Below are 21,753 nucleotides of genomic sequence, written 5' to 3' on the forward strand. Positions count from 1 at the left end.
CCCCATATGGAAAAGAGAATGGGCAAGTAGATGGGTGGCATTGTTTTTTTTTGTTTTTTTTTTTTAATTTAAGTTCTAGGGTACATGTGCACAATGTGCAGGTTTGTTACGTATGTATACATGTGCCATGTTGGTGTGCTGCACCCATTAACTCATCATTTACATTAAGTATATCTCCTAATGCTATCCCTTCCCGCTTCCCCACCCCACGACAGGCCCCAGTGTGTGATGATCCCCTTCCTGTGTCCAAGTGATCTCATTGTTCAATTCCCACCTATGAGTGAGAACATGCGGTGTTTGTTTTTCTGTTCTTGTGATAGTTTGCTGAGAATGATGGTTTCCAGCTGCATCCATGTCCCTACAAAGGACAAGAACTCATCCTTTTTATGACTGCATAGTATTCCATGGTGTATATGTGCCACATTTTCTTAATCCAGTCTATCACTGATGGACATTTGGGTTGGTTCCAAGTCTTTGCTATCGTGAATAGTGCTGCAGTAAACATACATGTGCATGTGTCTTTATAGCAGCATGATTTATAATCCTTTGGGTATATCCCGAGTAATGGGATGACTGGGTCAAATGGTATTTCTAGTTCTAGATCCTTGAGGAATCGGATGGGTGGCATTCTTTATGGAGGAAATAATAGAGTATATTTCTCAGAAGGGATGAAAAGGTGGGATCCAGAGAGGAGCCTGTGCCCCCTTGTTCACTGGCAAGTCCCTGGTATGACTGTGTAGAAGGGAACCACAGTCCCATCTGAATAGCCTTGGTGGGCTATTTCTAGAAGTGACCCTGCCCCTGTGTGCTGTTGGCGCCTTCTCATGTTAAACCACTCTCCTAAGGGCTCCTGGGACAATGTTTCATAACACTTTTACTGGGTACCTACTGTGTGGATGCAGGACACTGTCTCAGGCAGTGTGGAGGACCTCTGTGCTACATGGCAAAGCACTCAGGGGTGCTTCTGTCTTCCCATCTGTGACTTCCAGAACAATTCGCGTGTACCATGGAAAGTTGAGCCACAGTCACACTACCGTTAATTTGCTCACCTCCATTTCTCCAATTTCCAGACTGATAACTAGATTTATCAGACCCTTAAGGTCAGTCAGGAAGTGTATTTTACTCCTCTTTTTATCTCCATGGTTTAGCCCAGAACTTGGCACAGAAGCTATCAGTAAAAAAGGGAATTCTGGATGTGTGAGATGTGGGGTGGGTGAAATGAGATGGAGCTGTAGAGGAAAAGAGAGCCATGGCACCCAGGAATCCCTTAGGACTTAAAGATAACCCTTATTCATAGCCTCTAAAAACCATGCTCAAGAGACGGACGTTGGCTTAAGCACATGTTGATAATCCGCAGACGTGTAAGGTGGGGCTCAAGCCTACTCCCCAAACCCGCTTAACTCCTAACACTGCTCTTCCTCTACAGATGACCTAACTGCTTCTTTCAGCTCCTGGCTGGCCTCTCGTTGAAATCCCTTGTTCCGCAGCTCAGAGTAGAAGTCGACTCCCTCAGAGACAGAGTGGATGGGCTGATTATGATACTGGTGGTAGCCGGTCAAAGAACCCGTGGTGGGGGCTGCACTTGACAGCTGCCGAGGGAAACACCGGTGGTGATGTGGTCGGCAGTTCGGGGGTTCCTTGAAGCTCTTACTATGCTTGCACTTGAACTCCAGCACCATCCTGGTGTACGTGTTGAAGGTGGTGACAGCTGACGCCATGCAGCAGGTGAAGGAGAGCCAGGCCATGCTAGGGACAAACGCACAAAAAGATTGGACAATAAGAATAGGACTTTCTTGAGAGAAAAATGCCATGACCTCTTCCTACTAGTAGACTAGCTTAATGCCTTGTAGGGATTTAGGGACTTTCCACCATGTTTCAGGTAAAGAACTGTGGGAAGAGAACTTACCGATTTCTAAAAAGAGAATGACTCATGTAGTCCTAGTATCAGACTAGGAGCTTAATGGATTTGTTTTCACTGAATTGTTGAGTTGTCGGTGCCATGCCCTTTTCTATCTGCTGTGCCTATTTTGTGTGTGTGTGTCTGTGTGTATTTGGACTCCTGTTTCCCAAGCTGCATTGACCCTTGTAAAATCTCCAAGATTCCCCAGGCCTGAAGCTGAGCTGTGTGCAGTGGACATAACCCACTGCATACCCTCCCTCTCCCACCCCAACACACACACACACACACACACACACACACACACACACACACTCTGCCAAAGATGTCCCCCCACTCAGATGCTGGGAGGAATCATCCCTCTTCCATCTTCCTTTGTTTTGAACTTAGCAGTGTTAGGGTCCACAAAGTTGAGCCTCTGAAAGTCATTCAGGAAAAATTTACTACAAATCAGGAGGTATTACAGGTTGTACTAGTGGAATTTGCTTCGTATGAAAACAGTGTGGTTTTGGCTTACAGGAGTTCATAATGGATGGGAGAGGAGCTGGAGATTAAGGGAATCTGGATGGATTCAAGAAAGGAAAAGAAGACACTAGGGAACTATATTAAACACATTCCTGAAAACTTGGAAAATCAAATCCCTAAATCTCCCTGTGGTTCTGGGAAGCTCAGGAAACAGGAAGTTTTGTGAGGTTAGGGAGGGATTTCATGAGGCCAAGTGATGGTTAAAGCCAGGTCACATGCAGGCACTGTGTGTTCATATCTGTTGCCTCTGACAAACGCAGTAGGTTCAGTCTGGGATGCTTCTGGGAGTTGATTGATAGGCGTTGCCTAGCCTGAGCTCCACAGCCGTAATGCCAAGAATGGCCTGAAGACAGACAAAAGGTGAGAAATGCTGGATCTGGGAACTGCATTGAGCCGATGCCCTGGCTGGTGGAGTAGACTCAGACTCCCAAATTATTAGCACAGATTGTGCCACGGGAAACGGGATAGGGCCTCACAACAGACGTGCAGGCTTCCTTCTCTGAGTGGAAACTTGAGCCCATCACTGTGTCTTTTTCAGTGCTCTCAAAGTACTTAGCACTTAGTAAATATCAGTACAAGTTGACAACTTGCTGTGAATAAAGAGTGCTCCTTAAGGGAGAAAGTAAGAGCTCTCAAAGGTAGTATTTAACTTGAATGTGTTGCCTCGTGATGTTTGCTGTCGCTGTCTTTTTAAGAGAAATCTAAAATGACTGACCCCTTAGTTCTTTAAGGGTTAGAGAACGACTGTGGTAGTGAAGTGTTATTTCCAACGCGGTTCAATAGAATAAGAATGGATATAGAAGGAAGTGAAGAGGAGAGGAGTAAGCTATTTACAGAGAATGCAATTCAATCCAAATTTCAAAGTGATTTCTCGATTTCTCTGTTCTCTAATACCTTGAATCATTAAGAAAAAATAGAGCCCATTTCCATAAGGCCTACAAAATCAGTCTTGTTTCCCCAGGGTGACATATATGCCAGGTGAAGAGGCTACTGCCACAGCTGATGAGCAGGAAAACTGGACAAAATAACATCCTCCCAAGACACCCTCGAGGAATCCTCCCTGTACCCACTCAAGGCAGGGAAGAATGGATGTGTCCTGATGATGCAGCCCTGTGTGTGGTTGACAGGCTCCTGGGATGAGGGATGAAGAGAAGGCAGGGCTTCACCGAATAAGCATCTAGCTGGGGGTAGAAAATCTCATGAAGGTTGGCTGGGGCTACAAAGGTTCAGGAGATGACAGCACTTACTAGAAGGCCCAGCCATAATTCCAAACATGGGGTCTCCAGTCTTCCGGACCCAAGTTGGCAGTCGCCTGGAAGACTTGTGAATACATCATGTGGGCCACCATCCCCAAGAGACCTACAGAGGAAACAGGAAGGCAGAGCCCTTAGAGAAAGGCTTTCATGCCATCTGCCAGGAGTATGATTTTGGATCACTCTTCTCGCAGTCAGGCGCAGCCTCTGTTGGAGTAGCCCATTACCCTATGCCACCACATTTCCTGAAGAGTAATCCACAAGGGGGGCTTCTCCTTAAATGCACATCTTTGCAGTAGGTGATCCCAGACTGCAGGCTGAGAGCTATGGAAAAAGTCTGAGTCAATGCTGCACCCAAGGCCATTGCACCCCACCCCTACTCCTTCCCACCCACACCCCAATGTTGGCTTAATTCTTCATTTCATATGTGCATCTCTCACTTTATCCAATGGAGACTGGTCTTGAAAAGCTGTGTGTATGTCACAGCTGAAAAGTAACCCAAACAATAGATTTTACATATTGAGAAAGCTTGCAAATAAAGGAACCTAGAGGTAAATCATTTTGTAAAGTACATGGTGATCCAATATACAATTTTACATGTTACTTCAATTTAAAATTAAAGATGCCTACCTCCATTCTTTATACTGTCTTTGGGCTCCTTCTCCCCTTCAGGGCAAAGACTCAAGTCCTCCAGCTAGGGCTTCAAAGGTGGCCAGGGCCAATCACCCCCTTCCACTCCAGGAGCAACTCACCTGACAGCACAGAGGAAACAGCAGCAAAGGCGCTCAGTTTGAGCCCACAGGCAGGGTTCGCAGTAAGTAGCAAGTCCGTTAGTAGCAGGAGGAAGCTGATGAATTGAAGTCCGATGTAGGTGATCTGCGTTCCCAGGGATAACCATAGGATTTCTGCCAGAAACCAGAGGAAGAGGGAGCGCTCACCCTCAGTTAAAAAAGTGAACAAACGGTGAGCATAGGATGCCTATTAGGAGTTAAGACCCTAGCAGCATCCGAGAAGGGGAGAATGAGGCACAGCTGAAACCAGGGAGGACCATTACTTCATTCTGGTTCTTTGACGTCGCTCACAGCTCCTACTCTATAACCAGTATATACCCAAGTAAGTTTGACCGACTGTCAATACTGTTGGGGAGATTTGAGAAGAAATCATCGAATTTTCATAAATCCTGCAGGGAAATAATGTTGCTCTAGTTATCATTTTTGTCCTCTTTTTCCTCATTTAATTTTGGGACGGTTCCCTCCCTGCCTCCTTTCTTCACTCCTTTCATTTGACCAAATAATAATATAATAATAGTGGAGGAGAAGGAGGAAAAACCTAAGCCTTCCTACACGGTTACTTGGCAACAAGAGTAGGTTAGCGCTGTTGGTGGTTTTCTATTTGTGAATCTTATTTATCCCCGCTGTTCCTTTTTTTGCGTTCCTGCATATGAATGAAAGTCAGTTCAAGGAGGAATTTGTGTCACCCTGTGGGGCTCAGAAGAGAAAAGTGGGAGATCACAGTGCAGTTTAGATCCGGAGAGGCTCAAGTCAATGGTAACTACTGTAAATTCCTTATCAGACACATACTTGCCACAAAGCCCCAAGGGAGGGGAGGGGAGGGAAGCCTTCTCCATCAACCGCTTCCCTCCAAATCGGAGAGTGGGGTGACATGGGCCTTGCAACGTGGCAAATTCCAGTAGTCCTTTCTCACCTCTCTCGGTTGGTGGTGTGAGTTCAATGAAACTTCGGCACCTCTCCCCTGAAACATACAAGGTGCAACGTCATGGAACTGCTCCCGGGGATGGCTGGAATGAAAACCTTCCCCACCCCATACCTGGCGCTGCTCCCTCTGCTCTGACAGCACCTGCCCCACATAGAGCAGGAAAGCAGGAAAGAATACCTGGGTGAATGAATGGCACAGCCAAGAGTCAGCCCAGGTGAATTTCTCTCTCTTCAATCTCTGATAATGCAGAAGCTGTTTCCCTGAGAGCACCTACATAGCTTAATATTCCCATTTCCCGTGTCCTGAAGAGTTAACGATCTTAGTGTTAACTAATACCTTTTGCTGCCGCTGTACCACTGGACCGAAGGGCTCTAAATTGTTTCCAGGACTGGGGATGGAGCAGTGCTAAGTGGCACAATAATAAATATAAATGTAAATACATTTTTTAAAAAAATTCCTCTTCCATCTCCCTTTTAGCTCAAATAGGGAGAAGTAGCAGATATCAAATTGTTCATGATTCTGGGCATTAGAAAAACTTCACTACCAGGTGCTTTCTTCCCAGGACACAGAGTCACCTCTCAGTGTTCTGGGCAGGGAAGAGGAGGTGCCTTCAACTCGTTCCTCCAAACCTGAGGAACACACATCGACCAGCACCTGCCTGCTTTGCTAGTGTGCACCGAGGGGCAGGAGATCTGGCAGATCTGCCTTCAGTTCCTTGAGGGCTCCCTTACGTGATCTAGTTACCCTAGCTGGCTGGCTTCAGTTCCCCCACTTTTAAATGGTAGCAGTAATACTTAGAATGATAAAACACTTTGGGGCCAGGAAAAGGCTGTAAAGATTATCTACTGTGATGCTTTCATCTCACAAATGAGCAAATCAAAGCCTATAGAAGCGAAGTTATAGGCTGGGCGTGATGGCTCACGCCTGTAATCTTAAGCACTTTGGGAGGCCGAGGTGGGCGGATCACCTGAGGTCGGGAGTTGGAGCCCAGCGTGACCAACATGGAGAAACCCCATCTCTACTAAAAATACAAAATTAGCCGGGCATGGTGGCATATGCCTGTAATCCCAGCTACTTGGGAGGCTGAGGCAGGAAAATTGCTTGAACCTGGGAGGCGGAGGTTGCAGTGAGCCGAGATGGTGCCATTGCACTCCAACCTGGGCAACAAGAGTGAAACTCCGTCTCAAAAAAAAAGAAGGAAACAAAGTTATTTGTATGAGGTCACAGTTGAGCAGAGCTAGGGCTTTCCTACAATATTCCTCTCCGTTTTGTTTCTAAACAGCAATTCTAGGTCTCTAGACCGGAAATTCTCATAATGTGAATGGTCTAAATGAAACTTTTAAGGTTAATTCTATTTTTAACATGCTATTTTGAACCCACAAGTCTACTACAGAGGGAGGAAGTGAAAAGCCAACCTTATTAAAAGGGGCTGCCATAGAGAAGGACACTACACAGAGGTGGAAGGTTCTGTGCTGGGAGAAGGAGGTGAGGCCCACTGGGGTGTGGGCTGCACTTCCCAGGGCAACCCCAGCCCTAAGCGGGCCTACCTGGTTTCCATGCCTGCATTAGATCTCTTGCCCACCCTGACCCCGTTGCTCTTATATCCCAGAATTGAGGCTACCTGGTTCTTCCACAGTTTCCTCACAGGATAGCCATATGCCACTCCGGAAGCTCCGGAAGGAGAACCGGTCATCCCCAGTCTCCCAGTTGTATTGTACCACCTCCTGGGTGGATGTGTTGGTGGTATCTCCATCCAGGGACACTGGCATGTCAAAGCACTTGGCTGCCAGACCTTTCTCGCACAGGGGCTTGGGCACCTTCTGTGTGCCCACAAACCAGTAGTTGCTGAGCAGGGATATTGTGGAGAAGCTGAGTGATAGCATGCTGAGGACGGCAGATAGGAGTGTCCGCTGGCCAGAGAAGGCCTTCGCGAGCTCCATCTGTAATAGACAAGCACAAGTGGAAGGGAAGGGAGCAAGGGAGCTTGACTCAGAGTCGCCTCGGAGATTTGGCCGCCTTTCCCTGTGCTCCCTCTGCTCAAGCCATACCCCCCCAAGGCGGATAGGCACAACCCTCCTCTGCCAGTTTTCTCCAGGGGCCGCATGGAAGCCCGGCTTCAGGAGTGGTCTGCAGCCAGCACCCGGAGGGTCTCAGAAAACCATATGCCCGCACGGGGGCCTCAGAGCAGCTCTCTCTGACCTTCTCCTGTCCTCCTGTCTCAGTCCCACTCTTGCCCGAGGCTAGCCACAGAAACTAGGATCCCTCTGCCTCAAGGTGGGTCATAGAAACCAGAGCCCCTTTCCCCAGAGCCAGCCATAAAACCTAAAAATAGTAATCTAACTTTCCCTCTGCCTTTCCGTGTACAAACGGACCCTGAAGAAGTTTTCTGACCTAGCTTGTGTGACTGTAGGTCATAAGACTCCCATTCCAGAGAGGGTCGCGCCCCACACCTGGAAGGAAGAAATGCAGGCTCACAGAGGCCAACGAGAAGCAGGCCTTGCTGGGTTTCCCCCACGCGGTCTATTAACGTTATTAGATCAGGCCAGATGCAGTGGCTCACGCCTGTAATCCTAGCACCATAATCCCTCCCAGAGGTGGGAGGGTTGCTTGAGTTCAGGAATTCATGACCAGCCTGGGTAACATAGTGAGACCCTGTCACTATGAAAAATTAGCCGGGCATGATGGTGCGTGCCTGTAGTCCCAGCTTACTTTTGAGGCTGAGGTGAGAGGATCACCTGAGCCCAGGAGGTCGAGGCTGCAGTGAGCCATGATCATGCCACTGCACTCCAGTCTGGGCAACAGACTGTCTCTAAAGTCTGTTTTACAGAGTGCAGTCTGTGCCATTGCACCCCAGTCTGGACTATCTGTCTCTAAAAAATAAAGAACAATCAATAAACAAAAAAACAGTAGATCATGTCCTTGATGTCCAATCATATTTCTACGTGACTGTCCATACTTTTTTGAAACTCAGCATAAAAACAGACAATTTTCCCTGCATCTTTGGGTCTTCATTCTGAAGGATCCCTTGTCATGTGAAACTATGATCAAATAAACTTGTATGTTTTTTCTCCTATTAATCTGCCTCTTGTCAGTGATTTTCAGTGAACCTTCGGAGGGCAAAAGGAAAGTTTTCTCCTGGCGACTACACAACGCGGGGATGATGCTTCTTCAAGTTGACCTTACACAGGTCCAACCGCAGAAAAGCGGTGATTTGCGTAGATTGAATGACAGGGGCTGGTCTCTGGGCATGATATGCAGCAATACACAGAAGTAGGATAAAGGTGATCCACCAGATATGACAAATTAGAATGATGAATGCAGAAGTCAGAATGAATTGGATGTGAACGTATTAAAATCTTCCATTTCTGCTTCAAATGGTGAGAGTAGAATCAACATAGCCTCCAGCTAGCAAATCCTAGGGAGGGTGTGTGTGTGTGTGTGTGTGTCTGTGTGTACCTTTATGGTAAGTGCCATAATGACCCCACCAACAAACAGCAGGGGGATCATTCTGAGTAGCAGTGATGGATCTGCCAGCAGCCACTACCTGGAGTTCTTGGACCAGCAGATTGAGCAAGAGAGAGAGAAGGTGGATTGCTGCAAATATTAATACCACTGCTGGCCAGGCCCTGTCTACTGAAGTCCTGCCCCTCTGGGGCTCACCCCAAGTCCCAATTGCTTCAGGGACATCCCCTAAACAGCACCTTCCATGGGAAGTGAGGCTTGGAAGGGCTTCAAGGACTGTGGTATGTGCCTTCTTAATGGTATTCTTTTCATATTTATTTTTGGTCATGTCTTCAAGCTTTCAAGATTTCAAGCTGCCATTAGGTAGCAAATGTGTCTTTGTGATTTTTATCTTTCCCACAGCAACTAGCACAGTATTTTACACATTAGACACTCAATACTAAATGACTGAGTAAATTGAGGATGTTCTGAATAAGCATCAGATAGCAATGACCTCAGTCAGAGGTTATATAAACTTTTTTTTTTTTTTTTTGAGACAGAGTTTCACTCTTGTTGCCCAGGCTGGGGTGCGATGGCACAATCTCGGCTCACCACAACCTCCACCTCCTGGGTTCAAGAGATTCTCCTACTTCAGCCTCCCGAGTAGCTGGGATTACAAGCGCCGACTAATTTTTTTGTATTTTTTTTTAGTAGAGATGGGGTTTCACCATGTTGGCCAGGCTGGTCTTGATCTCCTGATCTCAAGTGATCTGCCCGCTTCGGCCTCCCAAAGTGCTGGGATTACAGGTGTGAGCCACTGCACCTGGCCGGTTATATAAACTTTTACATAACAGTTTATATAAACTTTTAACTTTATATAAAATAATAATATATATACACATATATAAATATATAATTATATAATTAATAATTGACAAGGCAATTGACAACTTCTGGAAAACTTTTATATAAAGTCTCAACTTTATATAAAAGTTTAGAAAAAAGAATTGGGAGCATTCCAAATGCTCTTCGTGGTAATCGTTTTTGGCTTTGTCTTCACTGACAGGTAGTAGCACTGACTTGCTGAAGCGTTTGCTATTGTAACAATGTAGTGAGCTATTGGTGTCCTCTTCCCTGCATTATAGATTCCTCTGAAAGGAGTATGGCAATGAATATTAAACTGGAAACCTCCGGGGGAAGCAGATGGATGCTTTGGGGCCTGGAGGATAAAAGAGGGCAGTGAACCTACTGGGATGTGGGGCTATGGAAACCTTTGGAGAGGAGATGGGGCTTCTGGTTCTGGGAGAGGTAGCAGCCAGGCCCAGCTTCCATCCACTGCCACAGAGACAATAGAATTTCAAATGCTCGCATTTGAAATTGTGGTGCCTGTGTAGGCTGGACAGCAGGTTTGGTGTCCACAGAGCCATGGGTAGGGTGTCGGCAGCCAAGCCCTTGGTCGGTGGAGAGGAACCTGGAGGGCGGTGTCTTCCAGCCTGGTGCAGAAGTGCCTGCCTCACGGTGGGGACCTAGAGGAGGCTGCCGAAAGAACTGAAGCCCCCCGGATGGCTCTGGCTGGAGCCCCTACTCTCTATGTCATTTTCAGCCTAAGAGAATAGGAGGGCAAGCTAAAATATGACCAGTATTAGACTGCCAACTTTGTTGAGTGGTGGCTTGGAGCCAGATTTAATTTGACTTAGAGGAGTAATTTGGCAAGTCTCTCACTTTGTGTTAGAGCAGTTTATACAGTCATATTAATGCACACTGAACAGAAAAGAAGCCCATGCTTAGTTGCTGACAGACGCTTCTTAAAGTAAACCTTCTTGAGCTTTCCAGGGGATCCTTCATATCAGAATTAATCAGACTTAAATCTGCTTAGCTTAAGAGCCATAAATAAAACCATAGTTAAATGGACAGGCCCATAAATTTCCCTCCCTTATCACGCCCAACTTAATGTTTCTACATTAACGGAGAACTTTACCTTAGAAATGAAACAATTTGTTCTTCAGAATTTCCAGGGACTAAGACAGTGCATATCACAAAGTGCTTATTATTTATGGCAATAAGAAATACACAAAGATCATATGCATGTAAAACCAATATACAAAACATGATAAAGACAACTTCTGAAAAGCAATCTGCTAATATGATTTTACTTTTAAAAGCACTCAACAAATGAACTCTGCCAAGAATTGTCAGTTCTTGCAAGACTCTGGGTGACCTTGACTAAGGACAAATTATCTGCAGCATCTGGGAGGAGGGAAGATTTTCTATTGCCAGACACTGAAGTCCTATGTTGCCCAGTTCCCCTTTCCTAAAATGTTTTCATCTTGGTTTTAGTTATGAAAATCCTATTGGTTTTAGTCATCATTCTCTTACTGTGAGTCATCCTTTTCTAATAATTCTTACATTGCTTGAATAAGAAATGGATTTCCAGGTAAAACATCTTCACTAACTATTTAGTGTAAAGACTGACCTAAAGACTTAGGCAATTCTAACTTTTGTGACCTCAGCATTCATTTTTCAACAATCATTTTCAGTCTGGTTTGGAAATTTGTCAATTATCATGTCAGATTTTAACTCCACACTCAATCCGTTTCAAGTTACACTTGCAAGATTTTTACTCCACATTCAATCCACTTCAAGTTACATATATTTGCAAGTTATTCTCGGGGTTATTCAGAAATAAGAAAGAATAATGAACCCTGTGCTAAGATACACCCACTTTGTGGCAACAAGGTGACAACCAATTTAAGGAAGAGGCAATGTGAGAAACAAAGAATAAAAAAGAGCTTGGACTGAAGCTCAAAGAGGTTCCTTCCGGAAGGAGTGTCCACCAGGCAGAGACACAAGGAACCTCATTCAAAAATCATCTTCGTGATATCAAATGATAATTTCACTCGAGAATTTTCAAGAATGATCTTCAACACCTATAGTACCATGCCCTTTGTCACATACTTTACTCCTTTCTCCAAACATGCCTTTCCCTGCTAGGATCCAATTACCTCTTGAATTGGAAGAACAAATCTAATTTTGCAATGGTTTCCATAAAGTGATTCTGAAGAAGTAATGACCATAAGAACAACTCTATCTTTGCGTATGCAACAGATCCTATACCAAGGTGACTCTTGACTCTCTGGAAAAGGGACAGAGTGGTTTCTCTAACACTTGGGCCCTTAGATCATTAGGAAGTGCGTAGGCGCCTATGTATAATCAGTAACCCTTCCATCAACATATATCAACAGAGTAACCCAAAATTAGCATAGGCTAGAAAGGACAACAAATCGATGAGGCAGGTGCATAAAAAGAGCCAGGTACAAAATAGCTGTAGACTGCATCCCTTGAGCAATATGAGGGGAAGCCGGTTACCTTGGCCATGGTCAGCGTCTTGCAGCTTGTCTGGAAGAACCGAAGGATGCCATCTGCACTCCAAGTCCCTTTGGTTTAACGTTGCAAGAATACAAACTGTCTTCCTACCCTCCTTCCTCTCCTCCTACCCCTCCCTTTCTATCTCATATTCTTTGGAGTGCCTCATGATTAAATGCTGCCTTACAGGGAACATGGGCATTTAATAATTGACAAGGCAATCAGGGCCCAGCTGTTCTGGGAGATTACACCAGAGAGCTTGCCAATGGGGATCCGGGATTAAGCATAAAGAAGCAAGGACGTGCAATTTGCAGAGGAAAATTTCTTTAAAAAGTAAATGATGGTTTAGTTTCCACTGCCTGCCATTCTGTAGGTAACTGGAGTGAATAGATTGGGCTTGAATTTATGGCAGACATGAAGATATGGCAGGTCACCATTATTGCAGAAGTTTACCTTCCCTTGAGTAGGGTTTCCCAGCCCTTTGAAGAAACTCTGTTCTCTGCAATGTCAGGGCCTCACGGAGCCATGAACAGGAAATAGTTTCCCCGTTCCATGGGTGGTCTCCACCTTCCAGTTAGAACATTAGAATAAGTACTATTAAGTATCTCCTCTACACATGGAATGCTGAGTGAGAGTGTTGGCTGGGGATGGGGTGAGGATGCAGATAGGATTGGAGATAAATGAATTCCAGGATCCGGAAGGCCATGGCTATTTACCATTCCTCTCCCAACCTTCAGGCAAAGGAATGACAATATTTTATATTTCAAAAAAGAGTTTCTAAAATGTTGAGAAAGTAATCTGACAGACCAGTAAGGGGTCGTTTGCACATCTTCTTGCCACCAGTCAGTCAGAAGTACAAGTTGTTCTTTTTCTCCTCAAAATTGTACAAACAGCTGGGCCCGATGGTTCATGCCTGCAATCCCAGCACTTTGGGAGGCCAAGGCAGTTGGATCACTTGAGGTGAGGAGTTCGAGACCAGCCTGGTCAACATAGTGACACCCTGTCCGTACTTAAAAATACAAAAAAAAAAAAAAAAAAAAAAGCCAGGCATTGTGGCAGGCACCTGTAATCCCAACTACTTGGGAGGCTGAGGCAGGAGAATCTCTTGAACCCGGGAGACAGAGGTTGCAGTGAGCCGAGATTGTGCCACTGCCCTCCAACCTGGGCCACAGAACGAGACTCCATTTCAAAAAAAAAAAAAAAAAAAAAAGTGCAAATTAATTGGGACACCAACGTTGAAAGAGATTCTGCCGCTGTTTGTGAGTCCCTAAACGCTGCATGGACTTTCATCCTCCAAGCCTTTGCTGATACTCTTCCTTCTGCCTGGAATGCCTTCAGTCTTTTTTTATCTGGTGAACTGCCTGCCTCTCAACGAAATTAGTCTAAAAAGTCATCCACTCTTTGAAAATGTTTCTTTTCTCCCTAGGACATACAGTTCCCTCCTCATGGTCCTTGTCACACTATACCTCTCTCACAACACTTATTATTATTATTTTTTTAAATTTTAGCAGAGACAGGGTCTCACTGTATTGTCTGGGCCGGTCTCAAAATCCTGGGCTCAACCAGTCCTCCCACCTTGGCCTCCCAAAGTGCTGGGATTACAGGCGTGAGCCACTGCACCCGGCCTTCTCACAACACTTTCTATATTCCATTATAACTACTGCATTTGTCTTAAATGTAACTTCCTTAAAGGTCTCACTTTCATTTTAGAGCAGTTGTTCTCAGTTCTGATGGAGTATCAGAACAACCTTTGGAAGTCTGGAGAATATGCCGATTCCTGGATCCACCCTGAGATTTCATAATAGTTCTAGATGAGGCCCAGGGATTGGGAATTTTAGAAAGTTCTTAATATATACCCAGGGAATTCATGTAAAATGGTACCTGTTGGACTCATTTTGGGCTTACATTTAATAAAACCCTCTGTATCCCACCTGGCCCTTCCTCCCCCTCTTCCAGACTAGCCATGAGGCCGTATTTTTCCCATTCTATATTTGTGCAGTTCGTTTAGGGAATCAAAGGCAGGTTCTTGTGAACTTAACTGTTTGAATTAGTCCACGTTCTAGCTGAATGAGTTGCTTTGGATCCTGCTTTTGTCACCTGTAATGTCTGCTCTCCTCAGACTGATGTTAACAAGCAAATTTGATAAACATGTGCCATGTTCAAGCATATTTTCTGCATCGCCCAAACAACCCTTTATTTATTGTGACAGAATCCACTCTCCTTTGGGAGGAGAAGCAGGAATTTTGTGTTCTTTATTTTTTTTTTACAGTTGCATCGGCTGTTGGTTTCCTAGCTAGTAGTTTCATCATAACGCTGGGTGGCGCTATCCCCTCATCGTTTCCGCTTCCGTCACGTGCTTCCCCCACCAGTCGGCAAAATGTGGGTGGAGGTGGCTGCTCCTCCCCATAGGATCCTTTTTTTTTTAAATTTGGCATCCTCCCTGCCTGCTAATCTACAGAATGCCATGTGTCAGCCCTGTGGAATTCAGGGCTCAGGCTGAACTTTGGGGCATCCAGCCACTCCCTATAGGAGTCTTGTAGGATTGTTTCCTGTAGCACTTTTTTTTTTTTTTTTTTGTGCGGCCAGTTCCAGCTTCAGTGACTCAGTAGATCCTCATATACTTCCCATGGGAAATACAACTCCACAGTATCAGAAAATACAGTTAGCCAATGTTTCCTGATGAGTTTTGTGCACATTTTTCTTTACTTAATTGTATCTTCATTGTCTTTCCACCCCAGAACAGTGAACAATTATTTTCCCCTCTCTGTGCTTACACCCTTCAAATACTTGCAGACACTTCTCATAGCCCGCTTGAGTCACTGTTTGGCACGGTCTTATGTCTTTGGTTTTTATTGCCTCTGCTCATAAACCGCACCCCCTGTGCCTTAATAGCCTGAAGTTCGCCTTCTCCAGGGAAATGGGGATGGGAGTGGCAGGCTCTTAAGTGTGTTATATGAGGAGGCTCAGGGGTGGATTTATTTAGAGTGAAGCTAATAAGTGAAGCTTCAGCTTCCATGTCCCCTACTCCCTCCACCTCTTCTAAAACCTTGTTACCTAATTTACACTTGTAATTATGCACTCTTTTTCTTAAAGAGGGCCTCCAAAATTATATTATTTTAGGCCTCCACAAAGCCTGGGTCCACCCCTTAGGAAGCTGTGCATTTTGTGTGCGTACTTGGCTGCCTGGCTGCTGAATGTGACCAGTCTTGATCTCCCCCTCCCCAAGGACCCTGGACCACAACGTCTAATTTCCTCTTTTTGACAAAACATGAGTTTTTCTGCCTGGCCACAAACATCAGAGCCCAGCATCCCACTCACTTCCTTTCATTGTAATTTGGGCATGTTAATATTTTTTTCTTCCCTTTCCTCTCTTAGAACAGAAGAAGTAATTGCTAGTCAATGCGACATAAATATAATTAGGTTCGGCTCAGAAGCTCATGACTCAGCACAGACACGAAGATTCCACACCTAAAAACAGTATTTAGCTCTGGCATTTTGGACTGTGATCATTCCAAGATGACCTCCGCAGGAATATATATGCACCTCATAATTTATGACACCACAAGGCCAACGGTGGGGGATAACCCATATTTGCTAAGGTCCTCAGTCCCTGTTCCCTGTGCTGGACAAAACCACATTTACTAGGCTGTGCATCAAGAGAAAACAGTGGTCTTGGGGCACCTACACATACTTTGTAAATGGGAATGCAATTTATTGTTTTGTGAGTTCACTGCAGGTTAGGGGTGATTAAATGACAAGCGTGAATGCTGAGCCGGAAAGCAGGTTATATATCACACCACTTCCCTAATGCCAAGGCCTGGGGCTAAGGGATCCGGTGTTTTTCTTTGTTTGTTTGTTTGTTTGGTTTGTTTCTTTTTTCTTCACATCATCCATACTGGCATCTTCCCGGAAAGGTTTGTTTTCTCTCCCTGGCAGGAGTATCTCTATCCTGCCAGGAGCTAGATTTCCGACCCACGCGCCATTAACTTCTTTCTATTACTCAGTAGACAAAGGCTGGAGTGGGGTGTAAATGTTTCAGCTATCACTGGTCTGATGACCATGCCTGCCCCTGTTCTCTGCTCCTGCATGTTCTAGCATGTGCCTCTCTCATGTAACTCATCACATGGCTTTCCTGTCTGTTATGCTCATTTGACTGTAAGTTGCTTGATATAGTAGCAGCTATGTTTTATTCATTGTTTATCCTCAGAGCCTAGCAGTGTTTTAACATCTATAAATGAATGAATGAGGTTTGTAATGCAAAAAGGCTTATGGATACAATTAGGAATCCTGAGTGAAGATGTGAATAAAGAAGTGTGTCCAAACAGCCTTCTGTTGCTAAAGGAAACAGGATGCTTCCGGATTCACATATGTAAGAGCAGTGAGAAGCTACAAAGGAAGTCCTGGGTCCACAGGCACACCCTAAGCCTTTTTACGCAGATGCACCCAGAGTTTCATCAAACAGATTCTCTGCCAATCCATTTCCTCTCACCTGTGGAAACATTCCTGCTTTTAAATGAGCAAAGCCCAGAAAACAGTGATTATCTCATGAAATAGTATATTATCTTTAGTGCACAGAGATCAGGGGACAAACAGATTGCTCAAAAAACAGTGACAGATTGGAAATGTTATATCCTTTTCCAAGCTGGGTGGTCCCCTACCGATTAGAGCCATTTTGGATGATGTATCTCCAACCTTCTGAGCTTTTGCTGCTCTAACTGCAATGTTTACATCAGTGCCTGACCTTCAGCTCCTTCACTGATGAAGACAAAGAAGGTCTTCACACGGGACATTTTCACATTTGTTTCCCAACTCGGAAGGGAAGAGTAATGCCACCAAAATGCCCATGCTTAGTGTTCAAAATGACTACATCACTGTAGGACACAGCTCCAGGATTTATTCTTAGCTGTAACCACATTTAAGGGGCCACATCACCTCAAATGGTCACACAATCAAATGACTCTAGTCGTCCTAACGTAGATCCCGAGTGTTGGGAACACTTCAATTCAGTGGGAAGGACCCTGGAAAAGCGTTTCGGGACCTCGTTCTCGTCTTTCCCTTTCCGCCTTTTAATGGAATTGTTTGAGGACTTTTGCTAACGCAGTCATTTCCAGGAGAGGAAGCCGCCTTTCTTCCAGGCCCCAAGCAGCTGGAGTGAATCAGAGGGGCAGCCACATCTGCACTTCCTGTGGGGCAATCGCTCACGCGCGGGTGACGGCTCCCGCGGGCCGGCTGGGGTCGGGGGCTTTTGGGGACCGCGGGGCGGGGCGGGGGCGTAACGGGTGGGGCCTCTCGGGGGTGCCTGGGCCGCGCCATCTCCACTTCCGAGCGCGCCCTCCCACCGCAATGAGTAATGCGCCCCCTCCCGTTTACTACGGCGCCCGGTCGCCTAGCAACGGGGCGCGTTGCCGCGGCGACGGGCTGGGCGTCTTTGGCATTGTTTGCGAGGCCCCGCCCCACGGCCGCCAACCACCCAGGGCTTCCTGACCGGGTGGGGCGGGGGACCCGGGCTGTTTCTTCCTCTGGGTCTTCCTGCGTCGGCTGAGAACCGTGTCCCGGGGGTCCTCCCAGAGAGCAGGGACTGCCAGGGCAGGCCAGGGACCCGGCGAGCCGCGGAGGGCGGGGCCATGTGTGTCCGGGAGCTGGGCCGGGGCGCTAGGCCACCTGCGGCGCGGCCCCTCTGCGGCCTGGCGAGGCTGGGCGGGAGGGCGGGAGGGCGGGAGAGACGGGGTAGTCGGAGGGATTCCTTACACCCAGGCGGGTGGGCCAGGGCTCGGGATGTGTCGGGCTGCTGGGAGTCCAAAGTCAGGCATTTCCCTGCCCCTGCCTCCTAACGCTACGGGTCCCAGGCTCCCCTTCTACGGGAAGGGGATGTCTGCACCTCATTGGGAGGACTCGAGGGGCGGGACTTCGCCACCCAGACCCCTCAGCAGATCCGAGTTCTATTTACGACCCCTATGCACGACTGCACTGAGGATTTTGGCCAAGTTACTTAACCTCCCAGAGGGTTAAATTTACCCTCCGGGGTAAATGAGGGCAAAGAGTTGTCCTTCTGTGAAAGTCGAAACAGGTAGAAGAGTGCCTCTAAGCAGCAACGAAGGGGAAGTGCACGTGTGCTACCAGCAGACACCTTGCTAGACCCTTCAGACATCTTCCTTAATCCTCACAACCAGCGTGAAAGAGACGTGGCATCCCTACTCTACAAATGAGGGTTCCGATTCAGAGGGTTTGACTTGCTCAAGGCCACAAAGCTAGTAAATGGTAGAGTCAACATTGGCAATCTTTGAGGACTGTTCGCCTGACTCATCACCAGGCTGCCACTCAGTAAAAGCCAAGGCACAGTCACCTTTAACAAAATGTACAGATTGCAGGCCAGATTATGGGACCTCCTGCAGAATGAGGCAATGGAGTAAGTGTACTTTATACCTCTCAGGTATATATTAGCAACCAGACGCTCCCATATTCCCTCTGTGTCTCTCCTAGAAAACCACTGATAAAGAACAATAATAAAATTTATTCTAAGCCGTGACTGGCTTTTTCTATCATGTTCACATCCACTTCTTTATCATCTGTTCACTTTGGGCTGCTTCTGAATCAGGGAAACTGCCTGAGCCCACACCCCGATGGCTCTTCAGAACCACCAGCTCAGCTCTGCAGTCCCAGAAGCACCTCTTAAGTTATCCTGTTCTTTCCTTTGAGATCCTAACTTCCAGCTGGTCAACTACACACCACATTGCTCCCTCCGTTGGAGTGTGTGTGTGTACGTGTGTGTGAGTTTGTGTATGTGCTAGTTTGCTGGCTAATCACAAGCTTCATTTTTCTCTCATGAGAAAGGCAAGATATTTGCGAATGAACACCATTTGTTTTTTTAAGTAATCCTTAGAGCTGAAAATTGGGAGGCTGGTCGTTTCTGAATGTAGGTCAAATCCTAAACAAGCCGCAACTTCTCTGCAGAGTGTGAGAGTCTGCCCGGGTCTAGAAGGATCCCTGAAGACTCTCCTGGATTCTCTGAGACCAGAAAGAGCTCGACCGTGTGTTGTCCTTCCCAGTTCCAGATCAGAGCTGGTTTCCAGCAGGACTTTGGGGGTGCCCCACTGTTCTCTGGCATAGAGCTTGATGTCTGCTCTTCCAGCTCACTGTGACACACAGCTCTATTGTTGCCACCACTACTGGGCCTTTACCGGGCTCCAGATTTTGGCAACAAGAATAATACAGATGAAAGGAAAAAAGGAGAGGCATAGGGAGCCCTGGGAACAGAGAGGAGAAGGAAGACGATGAGGCAAGGGAAGAAGAAATGGAAGTTTTAATGAAGGAAGATGAAAAGGTAATAGGCTAAGGTATGGACATACCAGTTTTATCTATGAAAACTGGGCTGAGTAACACATTTTCATTCCATTTTGTAGAACCCTATAGTGCATTTCCAAGCTCCTTACTGTGACCATGTGAAATACATGAAATTGATGAGTTAGTGTAACCTGTGTTACAAATCCAGCAGTAAGTAAGTATGTGTACGAGATGTTCATGAGATTTCAAAATCCATGTACCTACCTCCTGGGTGAGGCAAACATTTTGAGTCAGTTGAGAGGAATCGCTCATTCACTCTTGCAGTGCGAAGGCAGAGAAGTTTCAGTTTATCTTCTGTTCTGTCTCAATCAGTTGGGTAGAATGGGTGTTTAGCGTGAGGATGAATCAGCTCCCCTCTTGCCAGCAGAGGGGTAAGGTGGTGTGTGGTGGATTGGAGAGGATGTCCTGAGGGCAGGACACCAGCCAGGGCGGGGCTAGGTGACTCAGGGGGTTTACTCTGTGATGTCACAATGGCAGGCAGGGGTCTCCTTGTTGCTCCCTCAGCCTCCTCCTCTTTCCAGCCCCAGAAGGATTGGGGGGTCATGCTGGGTACCTGCCAGTGGCTGGATGTCTTCTGAGGTCGTCCAGATCACTGCTTCTCTTATTGTGCGTAAGATTCACCTGGGGAGCCTACTCAAGTGCAGGTCCTGAAGGTCTGGGATGGCTCTCATGCGAGTCCAGCCAGACCACACTGAGTTGTGAGACTCTAGACCAGTGCTGTCAAAGCCAAATGCAATGTGAGCAGCATATGTCACTTAAAATTTTCTAGTAGCCACATTAAAAAAAAGTAAATTGGACACACATACGGCGATACAGCAATCATATGCTATACAATACTATGTTTAAAATGTAGCCCTCCCCAAACAATAAAGTTGGGTTTAATGAAAAGTATTTTATACTGCTTTCATTTTAAAATTAAAATTTAATGAATTCAGATTACATAAAATGAGAAATTCAGTTGCTCAGTTACACTGTCCATATCATAAGGGCTCCACAGCCACACGTGGCAAGTAGCTACCGTATTGGATGGCACAACTCAAGGCCATTCTCTGAAAAGGTAACAATGTACAGAAATTACCCTTCTAAAGGACTAGTATCTGGAAACCCAGTAAACATTCACTAACATCATTTTAATGAATCCATAATTAGTGTCTGGGGACTGTTAATAGGAGGTATAACTCTTGGAGACTGGAAGAAGGTGTAATGTTGGCCTCATCCAGGATTCCAGCTCACAGTCTGGACAGGGCCCTCTGCCCTGTGAAACCTGTCACACTCAGTCCTCCTCTGAGCTTTTGCCAGGGCTCCCCTCACTGGGATCCCTTCCTCCTCCTTGCTGCCCCGCCTAAATCTTACACAACCTCAGGGCACATGATTCCAGTCTCAGCACCTTGTGGCTCTTCCTCACTCCCCATTTCCTCTGCGCTCACACAGCATGCCTGCTTTGCTTTCAGTGTGTTAGTCTGTTTCTCGTGAAATTCTAAGTTGCTTGAGGACAGAATCTGCTTTTTTACTTCTATCATGCTTAATATAGTGCTTGTGCATTGATTTTATAGCCTAAGACTTTGCAGAAGTTTACCAAGACTAGGAGTTTTTTGGTGGAATCTTTAAGGTTTCTGGGTATAGTTTCATATTATCAGCAAAGAGATAGTTTGATAACTTCTTTTCCTAGTTGGATGCCTTTTATTTCTTTCTCTTGCCTGATTGCTCTGACTGGGACTTCCAGTAATGTGTTGAATATGAATGGTGAGAGTGAATATCCTTGTCTTGTTCCCATTCTTAGGGGTTCCCCATTCAGTATTATGTTGGCTGTGGGTTTGTTTTAAGTGGCTGTTATTATTTTGAGGTATGTTCCTTTGATGCCTAGTTTGTCGACGGTTTTTATCATGAAGGGATGTTGGATTTTATCAAATGCTTTTTCTGAATCTATCGAGATGATCATATCATATGTTTTTTGTTTTTAAGTATGTTTATGTGTTGCATCACATTTATTGATTTGCATATGTCGAGCCATCCTTGCATCCCAGGAATAAAGCCCATTTGATTGTGATGAATTAACTTTTTGATGTACTGCTGGATTCAGTTTGCTAGTATTTTTTCAAGGATTTTTGTATCCATGTTAATCAGGGATATTTGTCTATAGTTTTCTTTTTTTGTTGTGTCTTTGCCAGATTTTGGTATCAGGATGAACTGGTTTTGAAGAATGAGCTAGTGGGGAGT

At 45.9% G+C, this 21,753-nt stretch overlaps 1 protein-coding gene across 10 annotated transcripts; it reads right to left on the reverse strand.

Annotated features, from left to right (window-relative positions):
* Positions 1-1,263: 1,263 nt before the first annotated feature.
* GSG1 (germ cell associated 1) lies at positions 1,264-19,949 on the reverse strand. Of its 10 annotated transcripts, none has more exons than XM_015151170.3 (7): positions 19,741-19,949; positions 7,013-7,331; positions 5,728-5,796; positions 5,380-5,427; positions 4,428-4,580; positions 3,670-3,781; positions 1,264-1,746 (listed from the first exon to the last, which is right to left on the reverse strand). In XM_015151170.3, exons 1-7 carry the CDS (start codon positions 19,786-19,788, stop codon positions 1,404-1,406), a joined length of 1,092 nt encoding a protein of 363 aa, XP_015006656.2. In that variant the 5' UTR covers positions 19,789-19,949; the 3' UTR covers positions 1,264-1,403. The 10 variants fall into 10 exon arrangements, with proteins under 10 accessions (XP_015006656.2, XP_077809786.1, XP_077809792.1 ...); XM_077953660.1 differs by having other exon boundaries at positions 3,670-3,808; XM_077953666.1 differs by having other exon boundaries at positions 5,260-5,427.
* Between the last annotated feature and the right edge of the window lie 1,804 nt (positions 19,950-21,753).

This window comes from Macaca mulatta, chromosome 11 (assembly GCF_049350105.2).
Source record: "Macaca mulatta isolate MMU2019108-1 chromosome 11, T2T-MMU8v2.0, whole genome shotgun sequence".
Lineage (NCBI taxonomy): Eukaryota > Metazoa > Chordata > Mammalia > Primates > Cercopithecidae > Macaca > Macaca mulatta.